At 37.2% G+C, this 18,438-nt stretch overlaps 2 protein-coding genes across 2 annotated transcripts; one reads left to right on the forward strand and one right to left on the reverse strand.

Moving 5' to 3' along the window:
- Positions 1-8,496: 8,496 nt before the first annotated feature.
- On the reverse strand, positions 8,497-18,222 carry LOC122231155 (olfactory receptor 52Z1-like). Its single transcript, XM_042958379.1, has 2 exons — positions 17,302-18,222; positions 8,497-8,508 (listed from the first exon to the last, which is right to left on the reverse strand). Exons 1-2 carry the CDS (start codon positions 18,220-18,222, stop codon positions 8,497-8,499), a joined length of 933 nt encoding a protein of 310 aa, XP_042814313.1.
- On the forward strand, positions 9,362-10,303 carry LOC102957234 (olfactory receptor 51V1-like). The gene has a single exon (XM_007089379.3). It carries the CDS (start codon positions 9,362-9,364, stop codon positions 10,301-10,303), a length of 942 nt encoding a protein of 313 aa, XP_007089441.2.
- Positions 18,223-18,438: the final 216 nt, after the last annotated feature.

The following is an 18,438-nucleotide window of genomic DNA, read 5'->3' on the forward strand; positions in this document are numbered from 1 at the left end:
ACTCTGCTTCCCTTGTTTACAGTCTTAATAGAGTTTAAACCCTCTCCTTTCTCCTTTCTCCCTTTTTAGGTTAGTCCCTGCAGCTGTTTCCAATTTTCTGCTTTCTCTCCAGCTGTTTTTGGGGAGGGGTGATTTTCCCGTATTCTCCCCCCCTCCCCAATCTCCATCCTCTCTCTGCCCGCAAAAGAGATTCCCTACCTTTCGGGGCTTCTTGCTCCCCAAGTTTAGCTCTCCACTCCATGTACCTGCTGAATTCTGTGGTTCAGGTTGTGCAGATTGTTGTGCTAATCCTCCAATCAGTTTTCTGGGTGTGTAGGATGGTTCAGTGTTGGTCTGGCTGTATTTTATGGATGCGAGGCACAAAAAGCTTCCATGCTGTTCTGCCATCTTGGCTCCTCCCTCATATTTCTTATTGTATAAAATATTGTTGCTTTATATGTATTTTATTAATTATAGAAACTACTGCCAAGCATTACTTGAAGTGTATTTTTAATTTTTATTTTTTGAGGGAGAGAGAGTGTGTACATGTGAGCAGAGTAGGGACAGACAGAGAAAGAGAGAGAATCCCAAACAGGAAACACACTCAGCGCAGAGCCCTATGCAAGGCTCAATCCCAAGGAACCTTAAGATCATGACCTGAGCCAAAATCACGAACAGGATACTCATCCGACTGAGCCACCCAGGGGCCCCTTAATTCTTTTATCTCTCTGACTTTTAATCTTCCCTAAGAAGCTTTAAAATATTTGTTAAGTTAAAAATATTGCCATTTGTTTAGTCACAGTGCAACTATGGAAATGTTTTAGGAGAATAGATATAGTTACGTAAAGAATATATTTCTATTTCAGGTGCATGCCATTACAAGCCCCATCGGAGTGTTAATGATTTCTACGCGTGTTTATGTACATTTATATCTACAGGTGCTGCATTTGTGAATGGGATTTGTCATTCTAGTTTGCTTTCTATTGTATTTTTGAATATAAATAAATGGAAGGCTTATTTTTAGGGTGTGTTATTTCCTAAATGCTTATAATTTCAACAAATTGTTAGAAAAAAATTATTGAATATCACATTTAGAATAAGTTTGAAGTAAATAAGAACATTGCCTTCTTCCATTTCATATGAACATTTAAATTAATGTCTGAATTCATTTCTTTGACTAATAAAAGAATACAATTAAATTATCATCCTATAGTGAAAATTCTTTATTTTTTCCATACTTTAAAGAAAATTGTGACATAATCTATGAAAAATCTGTTTTAATACACATTGTTGTTTTAAACTCTGTCTCTTTGATTAGTAGTTGAAAGGAAAAAATGTATTCCCTATTCTATTTGGATTGGTGATTCTGTTCATGTTTATAAAGTCAAGAGGCATGAATCATCAAGTGTATGTTTTGAACCAGATTCCTTTAGAGTATAGCCTCATTTACATTATAAAAATAACTTCCATGTTTTCAGTCATTTTACTATTTTTTCTTATTTTCAAGTTGTTGTGAACTTTTACCTTTTGATATACATGTAAATGCGTGTTAGTTGGAAGTAGGAACAAAGGCCAATATGATATGTAAACCTGATGTCCTATTACCCTGGAAGATTGACAGTTATTTTTATTATCAGTCCACTATGTCATTAATGATTTGTTCAAATCTTGAGTTTCCAAAATAGAAGTAAGGACTTCAAAGGAATTACTAACAAACATACATTTTCCCTAGGTAGAGTTTTTCGCCAATTCTTCTATCTCTATACATTTTCTGAAAGACTGAAATTTAACAGCTATCAATTTATACATTTATGTATTTGCTATCAATCAGATGATCTCATATACATCCACATGTCTTAATACATTTTTATGTATGTCAAAATAGGACTGCCTCTTCAGGGATCCATGCCATAGCGATTGAATCATGGGATTAATGATTCAGAATCTCCAATAATAGAAGAGGGAGAGGACTGTGAATTAGCAAAGTTAGAGAAGTCCTTTAAGGAGATGAAATGTTTACCACATTTGCTCTCAGAAACTTCCGCACAGAGTTCCACAAAGCAATAAAGCTCGGCTCTATCTAACAGCATATGCGTGAGTATTTTTCCTAATATGGTGAAGAGGGTGAAAATGGTGAAGGTGAGTTGTTGCTAGAAAAACTAAAAGGTAACAGTATCTTCTCTCTCTTCAAGATCCTCATGAATGACAATTGCACATGGCTTGCAGTACAGACTGGGCTTTTTTACTTTCCCAAATGGCTAGTTATCTGACCTCCCCTTAATTATTAAGTAACACATATTTGCCCCATCAATAGGAAATGTCCCTATGGAAAAAATAAAAAAAGCTCATCTTGCTGATACTTATAAAGTCCATAGAGAAAAAAGAAGATCCAGTAAAGCAGATCAGTGAAGTATATATTCTACACAATAAAGGGCATCAATTTCTGTAAGACTCTAAGATAGTCACTTTAGTAGTCATTTAGAGATCTATAAAAAAATGATAGAAGTTCTTCTGAGGAGCAGGAAACAGAGTTGTCTGTTGATGAATTAATAAGAAGAGAAGGGTGGGGTGCCTGAGTGGCTCAGTCGGTTAAGCATCCAACTTCAGCTCAGGTCATGATCTCGCAGTTCGTGAGTTTGAGCCCTGCGTCAGGTCCTGTGCTGACAGCTCAGAGCCTGGAGTCTGCTTTGGGTTCTGTGTCTCCCTGTCTCTCCCTGCCCCCTCCCCTGATCACACTCTGTCTCTCAAAAATGAATACACATTTAAAAAGTTAAATAAGAAAAGAAGGGTGATGATGCTTTGGAATGACTTATGATCAAACTACTAACCGGCCTGAAAATATCACTTAAGGTTAGAGACCAACTGTAATGTCTATGTGGATCAAGGCAACCACACCAAGTGGTGATAAAATTGTGCCTCCACTGATGAATGTTCACTGTGTCTTTGGAGCACTTTTTTGTAGATATTCCTTGCAAGTTAAACTTTTCTGAACAAATGTGAGTATTATTTTTTCCTGGTAAGAAATGATAATATTTGATGAATGACTGTACTATCAGAACTTACAACATTATAGTTAAATTGGGAAACCTTGGCTTAATTACTATTCTTGACACTCAGAAATCTTTCAAGACTTGGCATATCCTGTAAGTCTAAGGTTTCAGTTGCCTCAGTTTTAACTTCCTTAAATAAATAGATTCCTTCCCTCTCCCTGCCTGAAGTTTTCTACATGTAAATGATCTGTGTCTGTCTGTTTAACCTAAAATGGTTTATTCCCTCTTCATGGAGAACCACGTCTGAATCCTGCCCTGGATCTGTTGGGTCTTCACAGAGAGAAAGGTTGAGGAATTGGTGTCATAAGCAGGGAAAGCAGGCATAGATAATTTGAGGTATTTTCTCTAGGAGTCAGCACTTATGTTCATTCGGTAGATAACTTTCACATAGCCTGTTATCTCATACAGGACCAATCTGAGCAAAAGTAGTGTATGTATATAATACAGAATTCTTTCTTTTTTTTAATATGAAATTTATTGTCAAATTGGTTTCCATACAATACCCAGTGCTCATCTCAACAGGTGCCCTCCTCAATGCTCATCATCTACCCATCCCTCCCTCCCACCCGCCATCAACCCTCAGTTTATTCTCATTTTTTAAGAGTCTCTTATGGTTTGGCTCCCTCCCTCTCTAACTTTTTTTCCTTCCCCTCCCCATGGTCTTCTGTTAATTTTCTCAGGATCCACATAAGAGTGAAAACATATGGTGTCTGTCTTTCTCTGCATGACTTATTTCGCTTAGCATAACACTCTCCAGTTCCATCCACGTTGCTACAAAGGGCCATATTTCATTCTTTCTCATTGCCAAGTAGTATTCCATTGTGTATATAAACCACAATTTCTTTATCCATTCATCAGTTGATGGACATTTAGGCTCCTTCCATTATTTGGCTCTTTTTGAATTCTTTCAAAAAAAAAGTCACATTCACTATTGTTCACATCTGTTATCCAAGTACGTCTCCACACTTAAGAATCTACTATTTCTACTATTTCTACTACTATTTCTATTTAGTAAAACATTGAGGGTAGACAAAGGAAAAACTGATCTTACATCAGTTTTGTCTTTTCTCAATAAACTAGAGATTATGATAAATTTTAACTTCCCACATGTATATTAATCTTTCAGAGTATTTGTGAAAAGTAGTTACCCTTCACCTTCAGAGTGTGATTCAGTATATCTCTTCATATATCCTGTGATTCCATCTGTCTCTTCTATCTGGCAATCCTGTTCAAGTCTTAACTCAGTTGACAAAATTCAGGTATATTTGTTTCTCTGCTCCCAAGAAAGCAGATCGTATCTTTGTAAGTGTTTGCATGAAGAGAGAGCTAGAGGGCTGTGATGTACATCAGAAAGGAGATTGGTATAAATGGACATCATGTCCCTAGGGATATTCTGTTCACATTTCAAAGAGAATGATCAAAATATCTATCATCTGACTGCAATCTGGAATTATCCATGGGGAGAACATTTGTTCTATTTAACAAACACATATTTATTTGATGCTCTGAACTGTTCAAACACTGTTTCATGAATTTTAAAAAAAATATTAGGGAAACTAATATAACACTGTACATTAGTTATACTTAAAAAATAGGTAATATCACACAAACCCTAAGTAGCAGGTGCTGTTATGAGCCATGCTTTATAGATGAATAAGTTGAGTTCAAGAGAGGTTAAGCAGCGTGGTAAAGACACACAGTAAGTGAATATTTGAACCTTTGCAAGCTGGCTTCAAGGCCAATGCTCTTAACTGCTCTGCTCAGTTTTCAGTTTCACTGCAATCAACTTTCTCTGCCTGTTGCTTCTATGGCATGAGGGTTAAAGACTTCACGTGTTCTCTCTATTCTTTAAAAGGTTATTAAAACTATCTCATGTATCAGTTCTATTTGCTTTCAACAAGATCATCTGTGAGCATAAGATACTCTATCATATTCCCTTTCTTCACAAACCAGCCTTTCAACTCTCATCAGCTACCACAAAGTGGACACTCTTGTTTCATCTGTTGCCCCAGAGACTTTTCAACGTTGGTGAGCAACTGCTTTCCGTCAATAGAAAACTTTCTCAATCTGTCTCTTCCCCAACCGCAGCTTTATTGAGATATAACTGACTTATAGCATTGTATAAAGTTTGAGGTGTATAACATGTTGACTTGATACATTTACATGCTGCAAAATTATTACCACCATAACATCAGCTAACATCTCTGTCTTGTCACATAATTATCATTTTTGTTTCTTGTGGTGAGACCATTTACAGTCTATTCTCTTAGCAACCTTCACCTATATGATACAGTATCATTAGCTATAATGGCCATGCTATACATTAGATACCCAGAAATTGTTAATTTTATAACTGGAAGTTTGTGCCCTTTGACTAATATCTCTCTATTTCTCTTACCCACCTGTCCCTGGGAACAACCACTCTACTCTGTTTTTGACTTCAACTTCAATAGATTCCACATATAAGATGTATTGTACAATATTTGCCTTTTTCTGTCTGACTTATTTCACTTAGTATTATGTTCTCAAGTTCTATCTAAGTTGTCACAATGGCAGGATTTTCTTCTTTCTTATGGCTGAATAATATTTTATTATTAATATTTATTTATTATAATATTATTTATACATATATCATGTTGTTTTATTCATTCATTTGTAGACACACAGGTTATTTCCATGTTGTGGATCATGCTGTGATGGACATGGGGGGTGTTATATTGTAACTGCTCAGTTAAATTTATTCCTAAGTATTTTATTGTTTTATGCTATTGTAAATGGATTGCTTTCCTCACTTCTTTTTCAAATGCTTTGTTGTTAGTGCATAGAAATACAACTGTTTTCTGTATGTTGATTTATATCCTGCAACTTTACTGAATTTTCTGATTAACTATAGCAGGGATTTTTTTGTTTTTTGTTTTTTGTTTTTGTTTGTTTTTTGTTTGTTTTGGTGGAATCTTCAGGATTTTCTCTGTATAGGATCATATCTGCAAACAGAGATGGTTCTATTTCTTCTTTCTTATTTGGATGCCCTTTTTTTCTTGCCTGACTGCTCTGTCTAGGATTCTCAGTTTTGTAGAATAAAAGTGGGGAGCATTGACACACTTGTCTTATTCCTGATCTTTGATGAAAAACTCAACCTTTCACCATTGAATATGAAGTTGACCATGGGTTTGTCTTATATGGCCCTTATTATGTTGAGCTTTGTTTCTTCAATACTCAAGTTCTTGAGAGTTTATACCATGCAAGGATAATGTACCTTGTTAAATTCTTTTTCCTGTATCTATTGAGATGATCACATCACTTTTTATTTTATTCCATTAATGTGGCATATCACATTTATTGATTGGCATAGGTTGACTCATCCTTATATCCCAGAGATAAATCCCACTTAATCATGATTTATGATCATTTTAATATACTATTGTGTTGTGTGCTTTGTGTGTGCAGAGTGCTAATATATCATCTAGAATTTTTGCATCTGTATTCATCAAGATTATTGGTCTCTAATTTTGTTTTCTTGTAGTGTCCTTATCTGGCTTTGGTATTAGGGTTATGTTGGCCTTGTAATGTGAGTTTGGACATATTCCTTCCTCTTCAGTTTTTTTTTGAAAGAGTTTGAGAAGTATTGGCATTAATTTACTTTAAATATTTATTGGGATTCCCCAGTGCAACCATCTGATCCTGGACTTTTCTGCGTGGAATGGTTTGGATTACTGATTACATTTCCTTACTCATTGTTAGTCTGTTCAAATTTTCTGTTTCTTAATGATTCAGTCTTTGTAAGTTTTATGTTTTTAGGCATTTATCCATTTCTTCTACATTATCCCATTTGTTGTTTCTGTGATATCAGTTGTAATTTCTCCTTACTCTTTTCTAATTTTATTTACTTGAGTCTTCTCTCTTTTTTTCATAGTAGCTAAAGTTTCGTAATTCTTTTTACCTTTTCTAAAAAAACAACTCTTAGTTTTATTGATTATTTCCACATTTTTAAATTTCCATTTTATTTATTTCTAGTATGGCCATTGTTCTTTCTTTCTCTTTGCCATCTTTGGGCTTAGTTTGTTCTGTTTCTAATACCTTGAGATGAAAAGTGAGGCTTTTTTTTAATGTTTTGTTATTTATTTTTGAATAAGAGACAGAGAGAGACAGAGTGTGAGCTGGGGAGGGGAAGAGAGAGAGAGGGAGACACAGAATCTGAAGCAGGCTCCAGGCTCTGAGCTGTCAGAACAGAGCCAGACACAGGGCTTGAACTCACAAGCTCTGAGATCATGGCCTGAGCCAAAGTTAGATGCTTAACTTACTGAGCCCCCCAGGGACCCCAGAAAAGTGAGGGTTTTTATTTGAAATATTTCTTGTTTCTTAATGTTGGCATTTATGGCTATAGATTCCCTCTTAAAACTGCTTTTGAATCATTGCATATGGGTTTTTTATGTTTACTTATTTATTTTGACAGAGAAAGAGAGAGATAGCAAGAGAACATCAGCACAAGTGGAGGAGCAGAGAGAGAGGGAGAAAGAGAATCCCAAGAAGGTCCAGCACTGTCAGCGCAGAGCCAGATGCAGGGCTCCATTCCATGAACCACGAGATCATGACCTGAGCTGAAATCAAAAGTTGGTGGCTCAACCAAATGAGCCACACAGATGCCCTTTATTGTCCCATTTAATTTTATTTTCAATTTTTAAATGTTTATTTACTTTTGAAAGAGAGAGAGAAAGAGCACAAGTAGATAGGGACAGAGAGAAAGAAGGAGACACAGAATCTGAAATAGGCTCCAGGCTGTGAACTGTCAGCACAGAGCCCAACACAGGGCTTGATCCCACGAGCTGTGAGATCATGACCTAAGCCAAAGTCAGATGCTTAACCGACTGAGCCACCCAGGCATCCCAATTGTCCCCATTTTAGATGAGAAAATTGATATAAGGTTAAGTATGTTGCCCAAGGACACAGTACTCACAGGAGTCGGCGAAGGGTTTTCAACCCAGAAAGTCTGGCTTTGTAAGCACATTATTTATCTCTGTGGTCTACTGCCTATGAAAAGATATAATCCTTAAGTAATTCTAGAAATTAAATTAATAACAGAAGTACTCTAATTCTGAGAGTTAAATAATGCTAAGATTCCTAGTACACAGTAAATGCAAAAAAAAAAATTCTCAGTAACATTACTGTTATGAAAATAGAGACTCTAATTCAAGCAGTTTAAAAGGATTATCAACCGTACACAAATCTGTTATGACTTACAAAACAACGTTTTATTTGCCAGTACACAAACTCTTTGAATACTGATGGCATGAGTTCAAATAAAAAGAGAAAAGGTATACTGAAATGAAGGGAAATAAAATGAAATTTTATGTCAATAAGAATAACCTGTCTTATATAGGATGTATCTGCCATCCTCCAAAAAAACATGTAAAGACCAGTGAGGGAGGAAGCAAACTACTACATGTTTCTGGAACTGTCTGTCCAGTACTCATTTCAAAATCTCCCTGAATGAAGGAATTATTTTTATAAACTTGCACTTGTAAGAATACTCAAAATTTAGTGGAGTGGAACATCTGCTCTACAGATACTCCCCATGGGTTTTCTCTCACTCTCCCAAAGAAGCACAACCCCTATATGTTGCATCATTCACTCTCAGAACCTCCCAGGGTTTGGGATTTACTCCAGTGACTCCTAGACCTGCATAAATCTTGCTTCTTCTGGAATATCCATGCCACCGTGACAAAGAGAAAAGAACCAGGTCCATTTTCAAGATTGGCAAGACCATCTCTGCTGTGAGCGACAGTTATTCTTTATTAAGTCCATGAAAGGTACATGTACAAGTGGACAACATGACTGAGAGATGACTTCTATAAATGACTGAGTGTCTTATGTAATAAGCAGAGGTGAATCTTACTCGCTACGGCAGTGAGTTGCAATTCATTTCACGAAGTTTTAAAGGCAAACACTCGAATGTGTTTTCCTTTTCTATTTGGTGTACTTAAACTTCATTATAATACCTTCACGAGCCGGGTATTTTCTCTGTTATTTGTAGTATGAAGCACTGAGGTAGAAAGTGACAGTGAGATTATGGATATGGACACAATTCCTCTGATGGGGTCAGTGAACGAATAAGAAGGTTTCATATGTAGGCATAGTTTCTGTTTCAGAGCAAATGAAGCTTCTTATAAAATACAAGCATTGGTAATACGTGTAATGAGTTCTTGTGCTAAATGTAATCATTCCTTTTACAGCTGTTACTTCAAACTGTATATTAAGGCAGTGGAAAACACATGTGATTCTTAATAAGCTGTTAAGTATATTTTTTTCTGAGAGGTATCCATCTTTAGAGATCCATGTCTGTTCAACCTGATTCCAAAGTCAGTAACTCCACCTTTCTCCTTACGGGTTTCCCTGGCCTGGAACGGGAATATCCTTGGCTCTCCATTCCTTTCTCCTGTATCTATGCTATGGTACTCTTAGGGAATTGCCTGGTGTTGCATGTGATCCGGACGGAGCCCAGCTTACATGAGCCCATGTTCTACTTCCTGGCCATGTTGGCCCTCACTGACCTGTGCATGGGGCTGTCCACAGTGCACACGGTGCTCGGGATCTTGTGGGGCCTGAGCAGGGAAGTCAGCCTGGATGCCTGCATTGCCCAAACTTACTTCATCCATGGTCTGTCCCTCACAGAGTCTGGAGTCCTTCTTGCCATGGCCTTTGATCGCTTTACTGCCATCTGCAATCCTCTGAGATATACATCCATCCTCACCAATATGAGAATCATCACCATTGGTGTGGCCATTTTAGGGAGGAGTTTCCTGTTCATTACTGCTCCCATTGTCCGCCTAAAGTTCTTCCATTACTGCCATCCTCATATCCTTTCCCATTCCTTCTGCCTGCACCAAGACTTACTTCGGCTTGCCTGCTCCGACATCCGCTTCAACAGCTTCTATGCGTTAGCCCTGGTGATCTGCACACTCTTTTTGGACTCGGTGCTCATTCTCATCTCCTACATCTCGATCCTGCATTCAGTCTTGACTATTGCATCCCGGGACGAGCGGCTCAAGTCCTTGAAGACCTGTGTCTCCCACATCTGTGCTGTTCTGGTTTTCTATATCCCAATTATTGGTTTGACTATGGTGCACCGCTTTGGAAAGCACCTCTCTCCTGTGGTCCATGTCCTCATGGGCAATATCTATATTCTTTTCCCACCCTTGATGAACCCTATCATCTACAGTGTCAGAACCCAACAAATACGTAGCAGGATCCAGAGATGGTTCACTAAACAAAACTGAGTACTAGAAGTTAGTGTGTTCTAAGGAAGGGAAGGTCGTATTTGCAAGAGGAATGACTGATAATGATTTGTAGCAGAAATAATAAATGTATATGTAATATTTAACAGATTAAAGGCATATTTATAGTCATTTCTTAATTTAGTTTTCCAGAGCCGGAGAAATAAGCAGAGAAAGTGTTACTGATCTCATTTCCTAATTTTAAAATTAAGTACAACGTTAACTACACTGACTTGTGTCCCCAGTGTATCAGTGAGCACTTGCCTGGGTAGTTACTAAGTTTACGGTACCGTCCATGCTTTTTGAATTCTAGTTCGGCATGTGGTTTTATTTTTCATAGAACTGGTATATCGGTACGTTTACTTGTATAGGACAAGTAGCCTTTACATATTATTCCCATGTGTCACAAGTTGACTCTGTTGAGTTTGTTGAGAAGGAAAATTTTACTCTACCCTTCAAGGTTCTTCTAAATTAGTCTAATAATTACATTGGCATGAGACAGATGAACAGGAGGAAAAAAAAACAAAATTTAATTAATGCACACAGAGGTCCATAGTAAAATTAAGACCAAAGGAAATGACCAAGACATGAAGTTTTTATACATTTTAGACAAAGAAACATCCATCTGTGAGGAATTGACGGGACAAAGAAAACTTATGCTCAGGAGCTTCCATTAGTAAAGAATTCTAAATGTGGACTAGAATTTGGGCTGGGGTAATAAATCTCTAAAAATTATAAAATTTATTTACATAGGCTACTTTGGCCCTGATTCCCTATCTCTGATGATAAGGATGTCTCTTTACCTCTTGATGCAGAGAAGGTACCTTTCACATGGGAGATGTGCTTTTTGCTTTCTGGAGACAAAGAATCAGTAGTCTTGCACTGGCTGTTTCTTAAATAAGTTTAATTCAGCATAATCTTTATGGTATTGTGGCATACTTTGGGGCAGCTTTCCCTAGGTCCCTACAAGGTCATTCACACCTCTTTTACATATGTTTAAGCAAAAGTGCCTAGAAAGCCTGTTCTGTCTCACCTAATAGAATGCAGGATTGGTAGATTAGATTACACGGTTTAATGTAAAAGATTTGGTCAACAGTGACTGAATCAGCTATCATATCTCTACATAGTCTACGATGTACCCCCAATTCTATATAGTTTACAATACTCATGAGAATTGTCAATTGACTTTAATCTTGGTGTAAATACTCAACACAGGAAATAAAAGAAACAATTAAGTCTCTTAGAAAAGGAGGGTAGTTTCTCCCAGTTTTTAGAATTTTCCAATGCCCTTATTTAACTTACCAGTTCACTCTTTCTCCCCCTACTCTCCATGGATGATGGTGAAACCTTCTCTATATTTTGTAGGAGGGTAAGTGTCTCCTGCTGGAACCTGGGGTCATAGCTGAGAGCAACACCAAAGCCATTAGGGTCTCACAGGCTGAATATGATGGCGAGGGTGGAGTTTAAGGCGAGGGTTCTTTATCTGGGAACAAGTGCATGAACACTAAAATTCTACTCATCAGTAACAGAGCCTTGGGTGTTAAGGTTAGGAGCCAGAGGTGGAATTCAAGATCAGGCTTGAGATAGAGTTGGTGAGTGAAAATGGGAAAGAGATTTTAATAGAGTTGACAGAAAGAACAAGGAGAAAGGAGAGAAGTTTAACTCCATCTGGAATTTGTTTTGGGGACTTGGGTGACTAAGGATTTCATTTAGTTATTCACAAATGTAGAAACCACTTTTAACACATGTGTTAATGGATAGCCTGGTGTTTTCTCAACTATTTTGAGCAACTATAGGTCTCATTTTAAATCTTTATGTAAATGTAGATCTATATCTTGATTCTGTATCCTGCTTTTGGATCCAATGCCTATTTTGTCAGAGTCACAGTGCTGCAAGTATCTGATTTTATAATACGTAAGTTCATATCTAATTGGTCAAGTAATTTTTTTAATTTTTCTGACTACTTTCTATGTTTTTCTTTTACATAAACACTACAACTCAGAATGCATAAAAATAGAGCAATGACACAAATATAAAAGTTACAATCATAAAATTCTTGGGAAAAAACATAGAGGTACATTTTCATGACCTTGGATTGAACAATAGATTCTCAAAAGCCACACCAAAGCCTGAGGATAAAAATAAAAAACATAGATAAATGGACTTTACCAAAATTAAAATTTCAACATTATCAAATGACATTAACAAAAAGTGAAATGATAACCTACAAAACGAAATTTGCAAATGATATAACTAATAAGGGATTAATTCCCAGAATGTACAGAGAACTCAAACAACTCAAAACCAAAAAGATAAACAACCGAATTTAAAAATAGGCAAAGGAATTAAATAATTAATCCTCTAAAGAAAATATGCAAATGCCAATAGCACATGAAATAAAAATCAAAACCACAATAAGACACCACTTCACATCTACTAAACTGTATAATTTTTTTAAAAATTTAAACACTAGGGGTGCCTGGGTGGCTTGGTCGGTTGAGCGTCCGAGTTCGGCTCAGATTATGATCTCGCGGTCTGTGAGTTCCAGCCCCAGGTCAGGCTCTGTGCTGTTGGCTTGGAGCCTGGAGCCTGCTTTGGATTCTGTGTCTCCTTCTCTCTCTGCCCATCTCCCGCTTGTGCTCTGTCTCCCTCTGTCAAAAATAAATAAGGAAATGTAAAACACAGTTAAAAAATTAAAACACTAACAAGTTTTGACAAAATAGGGAACATTGGAACCATCATACATTGCCAGAGGAAATGAAAAATGGTGCACATTCTGTGGAAAACAGTTTGGCAGTTTCTTAAAAACTCAGGCACAGAATCACATGTATGCAGTAATTCCACTCCTGAGTATGTACCACCCAAATTAAAAACAGGTATTCAAAGACATACTTGTACATGGATGTTCATTGCAGCATTATTTACAGTAGGCAAATGGTGGAAGCAACCAAACTGCACATCCATAGATGAATGTACAAAACGATGTATACACACACACACACACACACACAAACACACACACAGATGTGTGTGTTTGTGTGTGTGTGTGTGTGTGTATATATATATATATATATATATATATATATATCGGGAACATTATGCATCAGTATAAAGGAATGAAGGATAAAAACATGCTACAACATGCATGACCTTTGAAAAACTTATATTCAGCGAAATAAGCCAGACAAAAAACATAAATATTATATGATTCCACCTCTACAAGTAAACAAATTCATAGAAATATAAAGTAGGTTAGAGGTTAGCAAGGGAGTGGGGAATTATTGCTCAGTGGCATAGGGTTTCTGTTTTGGGTGATGAAAGCTTTTGCAACTGGTGGCAATAGGAACACAACATTGCAAATATGATTAATTGCTCTGAATCGTACACTTAAAAATCATTATTATCACAAACTTTATGGTACAGATATTTTGCCATAATAAAAATTTGAAAAAAATATCAGCATGGAAATGATAAAATATATTAGCATTTATTGGGATTATGGGGAATTTGTAGATCATTGTGGATGCCATATTATCATTACAATGAATAATATGCAATAAATATTTCCTACATGTATTTCAGACACATGTACAGTTTTGTTTACCATTTTAAATGATGTCATTTTCCACTTCATTTTTCTAATCATTCTAGTCACAATAAGACACTAATGTCTTCTCCCCCACCCCTGCCCCAGGTTTACTGAAGTATAATTGACAATCAGAAATTGCTTATAACGGATGTGTGTAACTGATGACCCAATATATGTATACATTATGAAAAACTCACTAAAACGAAGCCAATCAACATATCCATCACTTCACACCTGTGCCATTTTCCTATGTTTTTTCTCTTTTGTGATGAGACTACCCAAGGTCTACCCCTCAACACATTTTAAGCACACAATCCAGGATAAGTAAATATGGATTAGTATGCCATTCTTGTGGAACTCTGTTGGCTTTACAAAGACTAGGAAAATAATTAAATACAGAAATAAGGAAAAATAAATTAAGACACAAAACCTAGGATTTGTCTTCTTCTTTCCCCACTTCTAATTCTTCCTTAACTTATATTAGCTAAAACCCCAATTATAACACGATATTCTGCAACAGTTTTGACATGGCAAACTAGTGTCTTTAGCCTCTTCCCACTTTGGGATACATTTTCCTAATACCCTATGCTTCATGTCACAGCGTTTCACCCTGTCTGAGACCACTTAGGGCAGAGTAGAAACCATCAGGAGAAAGATTTGTTCTGACTCCGTAGTATCTCTATATCTGCTACTGCTCAGCTACCCAGGTAATGTATTCTTTGAATCTCTGGGTCTAAGAGTCTGATATTAAATGACCCGGTGTCTTCCTCTCATGAAACACGGTACTCACTTTAACAATCTCTTAGTGCTTTTTTTCTTCCACTTCTTCTTTTTCTTTTTTAATTGTATCTGGAAGAGTAGGTCAGTTTTCTCTAAGCCCCTCCAGGGCTCTCCGTTTCTATCGTGCATGGTATACCGTTTTTTCTTACTCACTGTTACCCAGCGGGGGACTCTGTGGTCAAGAAGATGGTAGAATGGTAGGATACGGAGCATCCCCTTCAAAATTTCCAGGGCAACGACTCAGTGATTGTGCTTCTAGCAGCTCAGCACACACAGTGATATCCTGACTCCATCAGCATCTACCAATCCCTGAGCCCTCACCCTGAAAGCTTCTCTGCAATTACGGCTGACAACTCAATCATTGTTTATTCCTGTCATATTTCATACATTCTTGGTGGGAAATTGGTATTTTCTTAGTTCCTCACTGCCAAAACTCAAGCATTAAAAACTCTTCTTGTTTTTATTATTTTTTAACGTTTATCTATTTTTGAGAGAGAGAGACAGAGAAAGAGAGAGAGAGAGAGAGAGCGAGCCTGAGTGGGGGAGGAGCAGTGAGAGAGGGAGACACAATCTGAAGCAGGCTCCAGCCTCCTAGCTGTCAGCACAGAGCCCGACACAGGGCTCAAACCTCAAACCATGAGATCATGACCTGAGCCGAAGTCAGATGCTTCACCACCTGAGCCACCCAGGCACCCCCTTAAAAAGTTTTCTCCTTGAAGGCTCACTTACACCACTCATTAAATATATTTTGTTATCATTCTGTACTGTATTTCCTCTCTGACTCCCGTTCAATCCTTGGAGAATTTACTTCTGAACCAGAATCCTATTTGCTACAACTTTTAGCAACATTTTATGTGACTTCCGTATCTATGATGATGACCCATTCCAACCATTTTTCTATGAATTATTGTTATCAGGGCTCTGTTGAGTTTGGTGAGGTCAGTTCTTTGATGTTTCTGTTCATAAAAGTTACCAACACCATCAAAATAAAATTTGCTTTTATTAAATTACAAATACATCATATGACATATTTCATTTAATTGTCAAGCCAATAAGGAAGGTACTAAAATAATTCCATTTTATTGGTCAAGAACCAATAGTTACATAACAGGACAAACTTATACAGTTAGTGTGGGACTGGCAAACCAGGATTTCTCATATCAAAGGGTTTTTTTTTTTTAACTCTTAAAATAGATTTCCTTGCTCAAATTCAAGTGAATATAACATATATTTCAAACCAAAGTAGTTGTCCAGGATTCCAAGGGTCAAGGCAACACACGTTCATTTCCCACATTGATTGTTTTATATATATATCTGATATTATACATATATATATGTATATATACATATATATAGATGTATATATACATATATATCATATATATATCATGAACATGCATGTGTATATATGTGTGTTTTTATAATGTGTATATAACATTGTACATATATTAATGTGTGTAGTGTATACAAACACACATCATATATACATAATAGAAAAACAAATAAAGAGGCTAACCCGGAAAAGGTTGCACGTGTTCAAGGTAATGCTTGAAAGTTCATTGTTTGTCTATCTTCAAGGGTATATAAGGTCAGATTGCACATTCTCAGAGCATGTGCTAAGGCCTGCTGAAGGAGAGGTTGTAAAAATACTATCTTGAATGAAGAAATTACGGTACAATCTGGAGACAAGCTTCTATAAAATAATATTTGGTGTGAATAGAACCTTTTTAAATACAAATATGTGCAAACATTGTATTTAGTCTTTCACTGCCTTTTAATTTTGGACCTGGGTATGGTATTTTTTATCTGTTAGTCCCTCCCTTGGTGAAGTCTGTTGACACCAGGATGCTTCATTAATGATTTGGCCCCAAGGTCATCACTATGTAGGGAACAAAGTGTGGTCTGAGGTGGGTTGATTTCACTTATTACTTGTTTTCATTCAGTATTATCTGTTCATTCAATAAACCTATACGGTGTGCCTTTTCTATACATAGACTTTGTATCAGAGATTCAGAAAATATCCCTTTAGAACTCACATTTTAATTGCCGTGAAAGGTACAGATAGAAATAATTATTGTTTATTGTTTATTGTGGCTTTATGTTCTTGGCCCAAGTATTTACTGACTGTGGTGGGAGTGTTTTATAGTTCAGCAGAATTTCAACTGTCTATACAAACACTCAGTGAGTCACTATTTTCACTTCCCAGATCTACCCAAGACAATTCCATCTGGGTTTAACCCTAAAATATGTTTTTCTTACGTTATCTTATGTATGCTTAAGAATAAGTTAAATTGCAAGATAATAGGATATCTAGGAGAATTGAGAATATCATTCATTAATTTTTCTCAAAAATTTTATGTGCTTTAGGAAAATACATTGGAAACTTTGGCATTTATTATCCTTCTGGTTTATTAAGAGTTACTTATGGATTCTCTTTATTCCCATTGCTCATTCAGTGTGTGTGTATGTGTGTGTGTGTGTGTGTGTGAGTGAGTGAGAGAGAGAGAGAGAGAGAGAGAGAGAAGAGAGAGAGAGAGAAGTGGGGCGGGGGGGTTTATTCAGAAATAGCCAGCATTTCGCATTATTCTTCATTTTAACAATGCGTGCTGATGGGGGAGCAAAGCAAAATTACTCGGTCTTGAATCTGTTTGGTCTTCACCCCGTAAATGATGGGGTTTAGCATAGGGGGCACTACCACATAGAGGTTGGCTACCAGGATGTGGATGTGCTGAGGGACGGTTTTACCCCCAAAACGATGGGCAAAAAAGGAAAAGAATGCTGGGGCATAGAACATAAGTATGACACAGATGTGGGAACCACATGTGTTGAGGGCCTTGAATCTAGCAGACCGGGAAGGTATCTGAAACACTGTGCGAAGGATCATCGCGTAGGACATAATGATGAACACAATGTCTAGTCCTGTAGACAGTAGGGCCACAGTCAGGCCATAAATGATGTTGACACTGATATTGTCACATGACAATCTGGCAATGCCCATGTGCTCACAGTAGGAATGGGGAATGATGTTTCTCCCACAATACGTAAGTCGGTGTACCAGGAAGATGAATGGAAAGCAGATGATAAAGCTCCTGACAACAGCTGCGATGTCAATTTTCCCAGTGGCTGAGGAGGTTAAGATTGTGGTATATCTCAGTGGGTGACAGATGGCCACATAGCGGTCAAATGCCATGGCCAGGAGAATAGCAGATTCTGCCACAAAGAGGAAATGGATGAAGAACATCTGAGATACACAACTCCCAAAGGATATATCCGTGGAATGGAACCAGAAGATGGCCAGCATCTTGGGGGCTGTGGCTGTGGAGAGCAGGACATCTGATAAGGCCAGCATGGAAAGGAAGACATACATAGGCTCATGGAGACGGCGCTCAGTTACAATCAGGAAGATCAAGAAGATGTTGCCTATGACAGCCAAAATGTACATAGAACAGATAGGGATGGAGATCCAGGTATGAGAATCTTCCAGTCCTGGGATTCCAGTCAGGACATACCACATGTCCTGGGGATGGGTGTGATTGTAAGAGAAAGGGGCCATCTGGGGCAGTATATTCCAGACCTAGTATCTGGATTAAAGACCACAGGGCTGACTGAGGATTGAGAGGCAGCACCACTTTAGGTTGAATGACGTCTGCTTAGATTGTTTCACAATATTTTCTTCTCTGTGAAAAGATAGTGAGATGTATTAATGCGCCTAATATTGCACTCTGACTCCTTCCATGGAAGAATTAAGTCATATCTTGGGAAAAAAAAT

The sequence above is a fragment of the Panthera tigris genome, chromosome D1 (genome assembly GCF_018350195.1).
Source record: "Panthera tigris isolate Pti1 chromosome D1, P.tigris_Pti1_mat1.1, whole genome shotgun sequence".
NCBI lineage: Eukaryota > Metazoa > Chordata > Mammalia > Carnivora > Felidae > Panthera > Panthera tigris.